This window comes from Rhodnius prolixus, unplaced genomic scaffold (genome assembly GCF_049639745.1).
Source record: "Rhodnius prolixus isolate KJV_2025 unplaced genomic scaffold, Rpr scaffold_1, whole genome shotgun sequence".
NCBI lineage: Eukaryota > Metazoa > Arthropoda > Insecta > Hemiptera > Reduviidae > Rhodnius > Rhodnius prolixus.
The window spans coordinates 52,262,060-52,277,944 of NW_027411581.1; the positions used below are offsets into that span (position 1 = coordinate 52,262,060).

Below are 15,885 nucleotides of genomic sequence, written 5' to 3' on the forward strand. Positions count from 1 at the left end.
TTAAAAGATATTCACTACCGAAACATGTGCACGATTAAAATAGCTGCTGAAATACATAGCAAACTTTATGCAACTGGACCAGATAGTTAACTGAACTAAGACATCTGCTTAATTACAAGAGATGGAATTATCCGTGGAGATATATAGATCAAACTCTCCGAGCATTTGAGAATTAGGAGTACTTCAAGCCTAAAATAAAGTAATACCATCTTAATAAACAAAATGGAAATCACGTAAACAGTTCTGTAATAACAAGGTCTCGCTTGCAATGCCGTAAAAAAAATACTGCAGCTGGGAAGTTAAAAAATCAGACTCTTCTAACTACCTTGCTTAAAGCAGACGGAATTGTTACAAATACTTCGACGATACTTTTAATATTTTCTTGGAAACTTTGTGGCCGAAGATAACACTACAGGAGAGTGGAAAATCAACAAAGAGTAATGCAGACGAGTAAAAACTTAGATTAAAAGGTAAAACTCGACTAGGTTTGTGAAAAACCCCGAGATAACCTTCAAGAGATGCACACATTAAGAATTGAATTTTCTTCAAATTCAAACTCACCTCAGTTGGAAAAGCGGTGGACTAGCACTCCGCTTTCTCCTCTTGACACGAAAATCATACTAGTTGCCTTACGTAAGCACAAAGACAATTTAACTCAATTCTCAAAATTTAATCAATTCTTAGTAAATACTAAGTTATTGATAATGAAAGACTTGCACATTGATTGATTGGGTAAAGCTTCCTCAAAGGAATCGAAATGTGAATGGAATATATTACGATTCAGCTAGATAACTTTAAAACAATTGTTTACTACAAAAATATTAACTGTTATCTTCAAGACATATAACGATGTTCTTCTTCAGCCTCGTTTTTTTTTTTCTAATTGAGTATGAGAAGGTGTTGCCATTAAGTGCTTATTACATTGATGTTGAGTAACCATAGTTTGTAAACTGACAGCTTCCAAAAGGATAGGCAGGTTCACATATCCTGCGCGCTAACAGGAAAGACCAAAAAAAAAAAAGGAAAAAGGAAAACCAAGCTGTGTGAAATCTCTCCTTGTGGTGTACAATGAAGATGGAAGGTAATTAGTGGCCATTTCTTTACCAGCACGCTCCAATCTTCCCTCTCTGTCACTCTCTCAAAATCTGGAAGAGTGTAACAAAGTGCAAGGTCGCCGGAAGTAAACAATTCTTACACAAAGAGAATTGTACTACCTGAGAATCCTTAAGAATCCTTGCAGCTCATCTAAAACATTATCGAAATTTTAACTAGTAAAACAGCGGAACAAAAAGTAATAAATCTTTTCTTTTTATTTTTTCTGAAAGGAAACAAATCATCTTTCTTCTGTTTCCATCTTTACTTCTTCTATAATTGTGTGTGAGATGTAATGGAGGATTTTAGACAAATGTGTCCATTATTTTCTGCTGCTCATATCACTCATTATTTTTCATCTTTAGCTGGGGGAAAAAAAGATGGTCAAACGAAAAAGACTTTGTCAAACGTTCGAAACTTAAGTTCGAATTTTAAAAATTCCTCCAAGACCCTTAACTCCCAACAGAGGAGAAATATACGCGGCATTGACGAGATAGTACTACATAGTTTTTAGTGTAAGATAGGAATAGATTTGAAGGCATTCAATTTTTTAACCTTGTGATTTATTTTCAGGTCACAAAACAATTTTAAAATTAAGGACTATATTCCAAATAAAAATGAGACAATAAACACAAAAGAAATTTGACAGAAAGTAGAATTTTCGCTCCATATTAGCAATTGTCATGAATAAGACTATTTCCAAAAATACTTTTAAATATTCGAATCAAAATGAATACTTTATTGGTTCTGCCGGTATGTAATTTTCAAGTTTCTGCAAAGTTTCAGAGATGATCCTGTGAGTATTTCACTTTTCAACAAAGTACGCAAAGTAAAGCAGCAAATTACTTATGAGATGAATGAAAAAGTTGCTGCAAAAAGACCTACTGAATATAATAGTGAAATTCAGTTTGCTAGATGCGCTTTCCTTTCAGTTTACTAATTCCTATTCTTGTTTGTTCTCATTAATTTATTGAACAATTTTCTTTGATTTCATTGGACAAACAATATTTTTCAAACGGACCAATTCGATGAAATCCTTGCATTCTGTAGTTTTAGAAAGAATCCACAGTTTAATAAAATAACGTCATACGCTCGAGATCAATTGACTTCTTCGGGTGTAAATGGATGGTAAATGTATTGTCTGCTTTCATGTTATTGGCTGCTTCAATTCCCCTCCACCGCACACATAGCGTTTTTTCTCTCCAATACAACTGCTTTCTTCAATCCTGAACTACAGTTTCACAAAGTCTTGAATTGTGTTTCTTGATTGGCCAATAATGACTTGGAAATCTGGATGAAAAAAGGCGTTTTGAAAGCTATAAGCTATTTGTATACTCACCAAGTTGGTTATCTCTTCAGCAACATTTGCCAACCTCTGAAACAGGTTTTAATTTAACTTGCAAAGAAGTCTCATGTGAAATGAACAAATCTTAAGATTATTCTTAGCCACCAGAGAAAGTAGTTATTAGGATATCCTAAGTGCGAGTAGATAACGCTTCAGTAAAGCCTTAAAATGTAGAAAAAAATAAAATAAAATACAAGATTTAAGAACAATCGATAGTAGATTGAGATCACAATCAAAAATTACTAAATACTTTTTATAATATTTTATTTGATAGAATAATCAAGTTATTTCTTGATTAAATGTTTATTAAGTTTTATTTCTTAAAAATGTTTCTGATGATTGCTTCTTTTCAACAGGAAATTCTAGACGGACGTTTAAATGCAAGAGTAGATGACATGATAGAAAGAGGTTTGGTAGAAGAATTATTAGACTTTCATAGAAACTACAATCTGACCAGGATAGCCAACAAGGATACGTAAGTGCCAAATTCATGTAGTTGTACTACTCAGTTATATCGTTGGCATACTTATAGTTGCGAATTAAATTTTGTTATAATTTAATTTACTTGAAAGGCGACATCAGTTTCATTTTATAACAAATAAAAAAGATAATGTATTTTGCATTAAGACATTTCAGCACTCGCGAAAACATGCTTTTTTTTTGTCTTTATTATGTAAAGATTAGTGAAAAGGTGGACCCATTGTTAAGTAGAACACCCATGCAGAGTGGCCTTACTTCTCAAGGTAAAGTCTACTTTACTGACCTAAACCTCAAGTTCAGTTTCCTCTGTCTGCAAACGCCCACACTACTAACTACAGGAGATTTATAGGTAATCAGGTATACAACATTTATCGGAAATATAAATAACATCATTCCTTTTTTTTTTTTTTTTTTATTTTACATGCCTAAAAGGTATGAATCATTGGCAGACTGTGAAGATTTCAGTCGGCCACCATATGTTCGTTTCTCCTTGGCTATTTAATCAACGTATATGCGCATATATTTAGTTTAAATCTGGCGGAGGAACTCTGCAACAACTTTCTCTTGCCGTAGTTCTCACAGTTATTGTGCGATTTTTTTTTTTTTTTTTTTTTTTAGCAAAGGTGGTAAAACCGCAGATTGACAACAAATAGCACTTTAGAGGGAGACTCCTCCGACGGAAATACTCCTATAAATTTTCTCAAAGAAGTGAAGTTCTTTACTGTGTATTTTGCTCACCTGGTTTAGAATGAAATCGCAGGACCAAAAAAAAAAAAAGATATTAGCATTTCTGAAAAATTGCAAAAAAGGAAGCATAATAACATCCTCTCCTTGAAGTTCCGTTAATAAAATTAAAAAACAAAAAAATGTTTAAAATAAAAGTTAATACACCGAGTTTAAAAGGAAATAAGTGAAGCAATTTTTTAAGAAAAACAAAAAGTGGTATTTCCTGTCTAGGACTCATTTCCGATACTTTCCCATGAGGTGCCCAAACGAAATTAAGTTTGAACGTCCTTCGAATATTTGCTTTTGTAACAGTGTTTAGATAAATTTTTTATGGGATTCTGGGTAACTAATTACTGAATTTCCTGTGATTTAGAAAATATGACACCATGGCAACAATGCTTCTTCTTGCTCAATTGTACAGAAGGGAAATACTAATCTAACGACACTTCCCCCATTTAAATAATCATAAATAAACTTATTTCTTCCATCTTGGAAGTTTTATGCAACATCACCACTGAACATCTTAAAAAAAAAGAGGCTTACATTTAGCATCATCTTCTCTTAGGGAAATGCGATATTTTTAACAATTTGCTGGTGAAGAGATAAGCGACCCATTTTGAACATTTGCTAGTTTACAAACAGGTCAGCTGGTGGTAAAAATCCTGTCTAGAATAGCGTAAATTTCTTGAAGAGATCAGAAAGAGGCACACGAGGATGGGCAATAATTTGCTAACAAATTCTTAGTAAAGGTGATCTACAATAAAGTATCTTCACTTTTGTCGAAATTCGTCTTAAAAGAGCGTGAATCTAAATATCATTTCGTCTTCTTTTTTAAGGTATTCTTTTTATTAAGTTTCAATGATTAATAAATTCTTGCAGTTAAAAGGTTAATTATTATTAATTTTTTTGTGAATCAAATAAATCTTATTTTAATGGAATTTAGTTTAAAAAAAAATAAATCAGATTACAAGATATAAATTATCAGATAATTTCGAAATAATGTGGAGCATTTGAGGTCGCGGGTAACCTGAGAAAAAATGTGGTATTATGGTATTTAAGAGCGGTGCTTTAATCTTGAGATTGGTATGAGATTTAAATGTGGTTAACACCGTTACTACTGGTGCAACTGTGCCTTTCTCTTGTTTAATGATGGAACCAACCTCTTTAAAAGAGGGGATCATCCCCCATTCAATGCTCCGCCGCCTGGGGGGGACCTTACTTCCACGATCTTCCAGTCCAGTCGCTCTCTCTCACTTCGAGTATATTCGAAAAATTAATATTTCATTAACATATATAACCGCAGATGTCAGATCTCTACTTTGAAACAAGTCTTGCAGTCCTATATCCTTGACCTGAAATGTAATTTCCCCTCTTTGTCATATTAGATAATCTAAACCTTTTATAAATTGAAGGCGAATTAATTTTACGCCACTTTTTCTGAACTATCTGTCACTAAAGTCAATTAGATAAGTGTGCTAGATATTAGATATTGTCGTAGTAAGGTATATTGTTGTGGTTAAGATGTAATAAATCTCTTTGAATAAAATAAGGACATCATTTTGATCTTAATTAAATGAAGTTTACACAAGATATTTGTTAACATCTTGTTAACGAATTATTAGTTTAAATACAAAAAGAAGGCATTCTTAATATATATACATATTATAGCCTTATATATCGTACATATTTATACACGCCCACGACATTGGCTTCCCCGATCATTTGACGCCTCACAGACCTGTTAAGCGCGTCTTTCTCTGAATTGGCGATCTATGCAGATTCTTGTTCACATTTTCTTTTCCACAGCTAGTCTGAAAGATGCTAGATCGCGCTATATTTCACTCCGTAAAGAGCTACTTCCGATCGCCATATCTTAAAAGTAGGCGAAATATCAAATTTAAAATTTATGCGATTATCCATTTTTGAATAACAATGAATGCAGATCACACACACACACACCTCCTCAAAAATTTGTTGTAAATACAGACCATTCTGTAAGAACTATTTTTTGGGGACTTAGGAATCTCAAAATAGATATTTGCAGCGAAAAATTCAATGGGGAAAATCTGCACCGGTTACAATACGGCGAGAAAAAGTAAAGTTGAATTGGTCAGTAATTTGTTGTGCCTCAAATTATAATTGGAAGGATGTTCTTCCAAAAAGGCAGTTACATCTAACTCCTTGAATCTTTTTCCACATTCTCTAACCACCTCAAGCGAGGTTCCAACTCCGGCTGAGTGACCAATAGACAGCTCAAATAGGATTCCGTTTTTCAAAAGCTCTTGATGAAGGGCATCAGTGGTACACGAAACGTAGAGCACTAACTAAAATAAAATATCTAATGAAAAGTTTCTCTGGCAATCGCTGAAACAAATGAATTGGATTTTTGGACAAATTTAAAAAAGTCCATTACTTTCAATAGAAAGGTTTTGTTGTTATTATGGTTGTTGCTAAGCTGAAATCTTCAGTGACCTAGATGTTTATAGCGCAGACCGTTTTATCTAAATCTTCTCTTTCCTCTTCAGCACATCGCGCCAGACTGGACCCACACTCCTTCTGTCTGCCATATCGGCTTCTTTGTTTTTGATCAGTAAACTCTAAAAAGTTTTCTCAGTGTAAAATTATTTGATGAAAAATATTCAAGGACAGAAACAAGCAAGTTTTTTTTTTTAACAAAAAAAAAGATGAAAAGCTGGTTAACTTAAACAGCTTAAATGTGGCCTGGAAATTGAATTTTTAAAAAGATGTTGCTTGGTTGAATGGAAACGATATTAGGGTTCATGCAGGAGAAAAAAAATAAAATAAAAAATACTCCGAACTTATATTTATTAGATAAATTAAAATGTAAGGAACCTAAAACTGGCAATTGAAAGTACTCGAATGTATTCTTACTTTTTAACCCACTTTTGAGCGCAAACACTTTTTTTCTTCTTTTTTTTTAATATCTGTCTTTTATTTTTCATGCGATTTCCCATTTTCTTGTCTTTGCTCATTCTGCAATGCTACTCAAGGCTGACATTCAAGCTTTTTCATTATTATTAGTACTAGATCATTATTAATTTCTAGCTCAACTTCCTTTAAAATAAAAGTTCATCAAACGCACGCACTCTTAGAGTACCTAGATTTGAAGTAAATCTAATTTACCGAATTTTTATTCCGGAGAATGTTCTGTTAGAGATTCTCTGTTGAATCTTTGATGAAAGATATCGTTTGAAGGAGGTAGAGCTAGCCTAATGTTCTAAAATTTAATCACATTCCAGACCCAGAACTACCTGATGATTGAACATCTCTGGTCTCACTAAAATCCACATTTTTTTTTTTTTTTTTTGTTGAGCAGGTTAGATTATTGATTGAGCAGGTAATTATGGCTAGCAGGAGGAAATCTCGTCAGAAATTCACAGTGGATTGTTTTTCATCTTGTGAAGCCTATTAATAAATAAATTCATCGTTGATAGACAAGAAGATCTAGCAGTTACCAAGTTCGCAAGTCCTCGTCTTTATCTTAATTTTTTGTAAACTTAACTGCAGCTGGTCAGCTGTTTTGAACGTTTTGCAAAGGTTATTTAAGTTCAGCACACTAGAGCATTCTTCATGGATTCAGCTCCAACCTAATTAAAAACTAGAGTTTTTTTTTTTTTTTACGATTCAGTGTCACATTGTTGAGATCTATGATCTTAAAGAATTGATTAAGTGTCTGTGTTTTAAATGCTACAACTGTCACTAATATGGGCTCACTTAAAGCTAAATAATTTGTTACAGAGATAGGCAAATATTAAGCGCACCTGGTTTCCATATTGCAGTGTAGAAAATGCTTTTGAGATCAGCCATTACATGCTACATACTCAAGATCACAGTGAGTGGCTGTAGCAAAGCGGTAGCGGGCAGATTCTCAGCATGCCTAGGCTTTCCGCAAGCGTCTCCCCTCCACAGGCTCTCTCTCCCGTCTGCGAGACACTATAGTGAGTATTACAGCCCGGCGCGCACCCTCGAGCTTGCCGCCTTTTTCTCACGCTATCCTCCGCCTCCGCTCTACTCTGCTTGTTCACTCTCTCCTTCTACCAAACCACCAAACCGCGCCGCTCTAGTTTCCCTGCTGTACCTTCAGTTTTTTTTAAAGCCGTACTAATAAAATTTTGACGAAACTCCCATTCTATGTGTTTTTCTTAATTTTCATTTGCTAGTTTTGGCTAAAAGTGAAATTATTAGAATTCACCACCTCTATAAGAAATATTTTAATAATGTTTATCCCCGCTGGATTTAGTTCTGGAATTCCTGTTGTTTTGCATCTTGGTGCTCAACACCAACTCTCCTTTCTCTCTTTTGTAGTAAGTTTTTAATAAATAAAGAAGAACCTAAATTAACATGGCCAAAAGACAGACAAGAATTCGTGAATTGCCTCTTGCAGTAACACAAAACAAGAAATTCCTTCTGTCATAATGGCCGTATTGAGAGTAAACTGTAGAAAAAGGGTGAAAGGACGCTCCGTTGAGTGACATCAGCAAGGATGGAAATTACTGGAGGGAAGGAAGTATCCAGGATATCTAGAAGTCTACCGTTAGACAAAAATGTAGCTTTTGAGCGGACAGTTTACGGCTCCAAAATATTCCCCTCTCTCTTCCCAGAACGATATCTTCACAATATTAAATTCTTTCCTAACAGAAGAGAGAATTACAAGAGTTTAATTTCCTAATCACCCCCGGTAATAACGCAGGCCCAACTTCTCTGTTGCCTGCCAAAGACGTAAGGCCACCACAATGTCACACTCTGCCATTCTACTCTGGAAGGCAAACGGACGTGTAATTCTAGTCGATAAGAAGAGACGTTGCCTAAATTACTGGATCTTCTTCGCTGACAGCATTCGATTCTTCATTTCCCAATTTATTGTTTACAGCATACGGGGGTTCCGCGATTCCTTTTATACCCATCTTCTTAACTACTAACCATTGTATGTCCATTTTAGGAGCCTTTTACCTATTCTCTAAGCCTCTTCCAAATACAATATCCATCAAAATGATTTTATTTCCTTTTACCTCACCTCGGTTCTCGTTTTAAATAAGGTGGTGACTACAACGCCAAACCCCACCCATTAAGCAAATAATCGCTATTATTAAGTAGATTATGGTTTAGTAGATTGAGTTATAATATTACTGTAGAAACTAATAATAGTCGGTGAACAATACATTATAACGAAAAAAATTAATACATTTTAGACCTGGAAGGCTTCTTTTTTTAAAAAACTATGCAAGCACTACGCAACAGAAGACAATTGTTTTATTTACTTTTTAACTCCTACGTGGATATTCTGAATCGAAATATTGAGGATAGCCAGACGTTCTTATAGAGATAGAAGTTCTTTTTTGTAACATTCCATTCCCAGCTGATTCAAATCCATTGTTCCAGAACTTCTAGGACTCTACTCTCCCTACAATCCACTCCGGCAACAGAAGCGTTGTCAGAACTGCTTACTTAGAGATTAGTGACCTTCCTGCTGTAATGACATGTTATGACTGCCACGGCTGTATGTCCATCGTACGTACACCCATTATCAAGTCCATGAGGGCCTGTTCCCCTGAGCGTTTATCGGCATGGTATTTCCTAACTTTTTTTCCATTATCCTCAAATCTCCAAAAATAAAAGATACAATAATTAGCCACGTATAAAGTTTAGTGAAATAATTGTAACGCGCCACCTGAATTGGCGATCATCAAGGCACCTGTATTCCCGCTTCAGGATTTCTTATTAACACTTTATAGTGGTGATCTTAGTTCAGACTGGTGGATACATGAATGAAATTGTTTGAATATAGTGAATGTATTTATAAGCGTATGAATGGAAGAGACCCAGATACTCTGCATGTGTCTGTGACCACGCGTGTGGTGGTGATGTCACACACTGAGCGCCACTGCACCGCACTTCGCGTCGCCTCCTGCAGTTACTTCCTTGCGGCTTATGTTCCCCCTTCCTCTTTACTTGATTTAAAATACATCGTTCTAGCCCTGCATGAAAGGCCGAAAGTCCTTTGTGATTTAACAGATAGATGTAAATAGTTATTCGATTTTATTTATTGGAAATGTTAGTTGAAACTGTATAAAAGAGTTCTTAAACAAATGGAGGTGAGAAACGGATCAAAAGAGAACAGAATTAAAGTGTTTTTTTAACTGAAATTTCAACTGCATTCTGCGGTTATTTGTGCGCAAGTGCCATGATGAATTGTTTATATCACATCCCTGTCAGTTTCAAACCAAGAAAGATAACTTTACGTTTCGTTAATTCGATCGAAACTTTGAAGTGCCTCTTCTTCCTACCATCCGCTAAAATTTTAGAATTATAAACTTGAGTAACACACTGATGAACTATTGGCAAAGAAATTTCCAGTAATTTCTAGGGCAAAAGGAATTCAGGTGGTGAATTCGATCGTTCTTTTCAAACAATTCAAATTGTGGGATGACTGTAAAAATTTCTGGAATGTTCCATAAAACTGAAACAAGTACCTTTATCTAGCAACAGTAGAGCAGTACAAAAGGCGTTTAAAACTAATTAGTGCCCAAAAACAAGCCAAAAAACGGTAAAGTTTGAGGCTGTAAACATCTGGACATTCTTCTAATCAAGAAGGATGCAGAGATATTAGAGAACAAACTATCTATCATGAGGAACATTCAACACCATCGATTTTTGGTCGTTTATCTTTCAATTACACATCTTGGGAGTCTGGAAAGCTAAGGGAAAAGGAGCAAGGACGACTGGCAAAAATTGGAGTGGTATTTGGGAAGAATGAGTGGATTTCCACAACTAAGTGATAAACGTTCAGAGTGGATTCCTCGAGATGTTTCTAGGTTAGAAGAATTTAAGAATTCTCAGACTAGCTCTAATGGTGGTCAATGTGCTAACGCTGTTTACTTAGTGAAGATGTTGGAAGAAATCTTACCCTTTAAGAAGTGTCACCGCAGGATGATCCTGCTTCTGATTATTTTAGGTGTGACCGGATTTTAGTGATTTAATTGGAGTTAAAGTTACGTCAACTCTTTTAAAGCTGATGGACTGATTAAGGAACGTCGTTTTTCCTTTATTGAGAAATTTATAAGGATATGGTATTTGAGAAAAAGATCCTTTCTTCTAAAACTGTTCCTTTAAAATTATGGCGATTGGGAAATAGGGAAGTATTAATTCACTGAGTAGTTTCATAACACAAAGCATGTCTTTGACCAGGATTTGGTCTTCAATAGCTCATTCTGGTAATTTCCGATATATTTTTGTTGGTGAAGAGTGGAAACTAAAGGATTGCGGTGCAAGAAAAAGGACGATATTTAAAGAAGTATTGAACTAGCCAATAAAAAGTATTAAGTAATTAACATAATAAAAATAATTAATAATCTTGGGAAGTCCAATGGAGGCTCTTACAATTTGAATGCAACATGATAACTCTGGACAAGCTCTTACTGATTTACCAAACATTGTCCACATAACCTCTCAGCTCTATTTTCTATTTCTGATATTTTCCTGGTATTTTTTTTATGAAAATAATATTTTTCAAGTTTTATCAAAACGTTCTTATCTCAATATAAACACCGGAAACAGAAATATTACTTATTCTTTTTGTATATAATCCTCTCTGAATCAGAACTTGCTGTATCATTGTCTAACCGACTTTATATCCAACTTCCGTTATAAAACAAGTATTGAATAAAGATTTCTCTTAAAAATAAAATGAAAAAAAACTTTTTTACGAGTTCTGATCCGGCATTGTGGCCGGTACTTTCCAGTTATATGCTAATGAATTTGTTTCATAACCAGTTTATCGGAAATCTTCCACCCGAGTTTCAATCAGATTACATGTCTTACTTTGGGATTTTTCAAAATCCTATGTGTTTTTCCAGTTTAATCTTTTTCTTTTATATTTATGTTCAAGGAAAATTTTATTAATCATATTTTTTGTGAATAAAGTTGAAGTTCCGGTGAAATTTAGTAGATATATAATTTTTTTTTTTTCTATAGATACGGAAACGCTAACCAAACTTCAATTTCAAAATCATAGTAGTTCCGGACTTAAAAAGAGATTAGTGTTAGCGTTAATTAGAAATCCACCGCAGAGTTGATGAAAATGGTTTTTATACCCAAAAAAAACAACTTTTTTCCCTAAGTTTTCTAAAATCTTGACTTTTAATTCTTAAACAGCCTTAATTTGAGTTTTTTTTTTAAATATTTAATTACCTGTACCTTAATGTCATTATTATTTTTAGAGGTAATGATGCAAATTATTTATGACAGTCAGTTTTCTAAAAATTATAATTTTGGTTACATATTCATTTCTTTTTAATATTTAAATAGCGGAAATTTCATACATTACAAAAAATGGCCAGCCATTTCCCTCGCGCAAAAGTTTCTTTAATCAAATTAGAAAAAGTTTCAAATGAAAATTGTAGAATTATTTATCTGCAGTAATATTTCCAAGTTTTTTAACTTCTGCATCTGTTATTTTTAAGAATTGCTGCTACGTAAAGTTCAGCGACTGCTCATCATCCTCATCAAGACATTTTAGTGATACATTACAAAATATATAATATATAATGAAGAACATTGCAATCAAAAGCCTGCAACCTTAATTAACCGACAGCCTGTTAATCACCTGTCATTTTCCGAATTAGTTGCTCACTCATAATTTTGATCTTTAGTCGCCTGAGTAGAGGGAAGAGGATTTGGAATTAGAGAAAGGTGGTGAAGATATTTCTCAGATAGTGGAGGGTAGGCGGCTCGAAAGTAATGAGTAATGCAATTGAGCGAGACTGAGGTACGTGATGCCATTCTGTGGTGTCGTATGCAGAAAGGAGACGGTTGGTTAGCTTGTCGGGCAAGGTGGACCAGACAATTGCAGCCTGCGGCGGACCACTCTTACCGCCGCTGATAACTCTCGCCTTGCGAACAATGCACTTGGATATCTCATGGTCATGTACTTGCTCTCAGTCTGCACATCCTCCTGCACTCTCCCTGTGTCTATGTCTATCTGCATGCCCTCTCCACGTACCAGTAAGGACACACCCCGCTCGGTCTTCCTCACTTCTTTTACACAACCTGATTCCACTCTAATAAACTTCTTAGAATACTTTTCCTCATCTTAGTCGCAATTTTCCCATTCACTTTATAATATAATCAATACAATAACATCCGCATCATCAATTCTCTGTACTGGCAAGTTCCTAGAATACGTCTTGTTCAATGTTGGACACAATGAATGGCTATGCTCTTATTAGCTCCTTTTTCTCTCCTTACTATTAGAGGAAGTGTTGCGATTTCATCTAATTTTCGAATTTCGGTTTCAAAAGAATCCTGAAATAGAAAGAATTGGTTCTTGCCATGCAATCGAAAAAAACAAAAAAACTGTTGAATGTTCAAGCTTTTCTTTTAAAATTCTTTGCATTTGGAACCTCTCATAGAATCTAGCAGACAGGAAAGTTGCTGATAAAATCCGACCCTGGGAAATATGGCGTCACTCAAGGAAGTTATTCCTGGAATTTTCATAGGAAAAGGGAACGCATATTGCCTCTAGAAATGGAGTTCTGAAGGAGAAGTTATGGGGTGTCCCGAATTCAGTGAGAGTGCCAGATATTGAGATTATCTAACAGAACGCCTCCAGCCATTGGCAGGCGGAGTTATCGCTCCCGGGCGCTTCACAGATTTATGTTGGTAATTTAATTTTAGAACAAATAAATTAGGATTTAGTCTATAATCATTCTATCAGCGCACAATCTAACGGAAACTATGGCAGTAATAAGGAATAGGATTTTTGCACTAAAATTGCGCAAATAAAACAAACATGACTTGCACGAAGAAGAACATATTTTGTGCTTTATGTCGCCCGAACATTGCTGAAGCTCTTCGGGTGAAAAGGATCCTTAAGGGTAAATAAGCTTAGAAACAAAATAGCTTCTATGAAAGTCACAGCCTGAGAATTTCATAACAATATCCTTGCCAAAAACACTGGTAGTACTGTGTAAAAGTTACTAAGTTGAAAAAAATCCTAACCACAGTCTTTGAAGGCCAAAGGTGAACTAAAGTAAAGTAATCGCCTATTTTTTCAGGCGGGGCTTAACGTCCAACTACCAATTAGGTGTCGTGGACGGAGGCGACTAGCAAACATACTTTACTGTAAATTTTAACCATTAAATAAAATCCAAGGCCTAAGACCGGGAATCGAACCCAGTAGCACAATACATATTAGCTTTACAGGTCAAAGGTGAACTATTTTACCCATTAATAATGAATTGCGGGAAAAACTATAGAAAAATCTAGTATTTTTTGAGAGTTTAGTAATGATTTTGCTGAGAAAAAAATGACAAATGTTATAAAAATAGTAATTTTATTTTTAAACACTAGATATCTGTTGTTTGCTTGTTTATTTTATTTATTTATTATTTTTTTTACCTTTGAATTTATATTGGGCAGGTGTTGGTCTAGTGGTCAAGTTTGAGAAGATTGTGAGAGATCCCCAGTTCGAATTCCGCGTATGACTACTTTTTATTTGTTAGAATAAAATTGTTTATAATAAAGTATGAGCTTCCGCCCCCCCCCCGTCAACGACACCTAATTGGTAGTTGGACGTTAAGCCCCGCCTGAAAAAATAGGCGATTACTTATATTGGTAACAATTTAAATTTAAGTTAGCTCCATACTTCAAATTGTACACTTTATCAAACTTTCATTTATTTACTTATTTATTTACTATTTTCTCTCTCTTTCTCAATCTGTCAGCTTTCCGTACATTTCTATTTGGTATATATCAAACTCCTCTATAATGATTGTAACTTATATACAGAATAAAATAAAATAATTAGGCACAGGACGGATACACTTGAAATTAAAAACATAAACTAATTCTTTTAATAGAGTGATAAGATATTTATTTATTTATTTATTTATTTTTAATTTCGATTTTTCTTTCATCTAAATTCGAGTACAGAAAGTAAATTTAATAACATTATTAATTAGGATCTTAAATTAAATAAGTTATGAGTTTCTTTTTTAAAATCCAACTGACAGTACTCTAGTTCTCTATTTACCCTACTTCTAAAATTGTTTTCTACTTCATTTCTTTTTCTAGAATGCCTCGAGTTGAGTTTGTTTTTTAGTTTCATTGTTTACTTTAAGTTTAAATTAATTATTTTATACTACGTATTTTTAGTATAAATTTTTGTTATTTCCTTTCTTTTACTATATTTTAAGAAATGTATTTTTGATTTAAAGTTTAATCATGTATTCTGTGAACTCCTCTGTAAGGGTTTGTACAAACTTAAATACAGATAATAATAAAAATAAAATAAAAAAATATTGGTAACAAGGAATTTATATTAGGGATGAAAGGAAATCTTTCGGGATGTTTCTATCAAAACTTTTATTATAAATGATGTGCTCTAACACGGTTTAGTGAGAAACATTGGCTCATTTTCTGAAAAAAAAATAATTGACGAGAACACCCTCATGAATCTCTTTTAATCTATTCTCAAGATTTGAACTCACAAATTTAGAGTTCCAAAATACAAATATTTCAACTTGAAACCCAATACTGGAAACTTGATCCAATCGTAACACTTTATTTTGACGGTAATCAGTGAAAGTAAGCACATATTGTTATCAAATAGTGTTTGCCTTCTCTTCTATGTTGAAACTAGACAGTTTTGGTTGTTTTGTTTCTGTTATTGAATAAAAAAATTAAGTAAACGTTACATGTTAGCTAATAATTTACAGAGAGCAAAATACATGCATGGTTCTTAAATAATAGGGTTATTTATTCTAAAGAAGAATCTTTGCTTTGTGCTAAGAACTACGAGTAGTTCTCTATTCAGCCTTTATTAATTTGGCTTTAACATTAATTATTATCTATTTCGCAGCAAACATTACTGTTGTCAACTGTATTCACTATTTACCACTTGTGAAACAGAAATAGGTTTTTGAAAGCAAAGTTTCTTTGAAGTTTTTTTTTTTGCGTATATTTGAGCTACAATCAGCGCGTTAGCGCTATAAGTAACAATGATAACAGAGTAACTAATGAAGCAAACAAGTGGAGAAGTTACTAAGTGGTAACACTCCAAAGTATTAGGCTATTAGTCGCTCTCTTCACTGGAGAGGAGATCACGAGGCCACTGTCTTTTAAGGTGTCTTGTCGGGTTGTCAGGAAGAGTACTAGAAGAAAGATTTTTAGCTAAAGGATTCATATGAGATTGCAGGTTAAAATGGAGTTTTCTGTATCTTGTT

The 15,885-nt window shown here is 34.1% G+C and overlaps 1 protein-coding gene across 6 annotated transcripts in view; it reads left to right on the forward strand.

Annotated features, from left to right (window-relative positions):
* LOC141461832 (tRNA dimethylallyltransferase) overlaps positions 1-15,885 on the forward strand; it is a 498,974-nt gene that overhangs the window by 462,917 nt on the left and 20,172 nt on the right. For all 6 annotated transcript variants that reach the window (XM_074143235.1, XM_074143208.1, XM_074143218.1 and 3 more), the window contains one exon: positions 2,794-2,912. In XM_074143235.1, the coding sequence (XP_073999336.1) occupies positions 2,794-2,912 (119 nt within the window). The remainder of the gene's footprint in view (positions 1-2,793; positions 2,913-15,885) is intronic.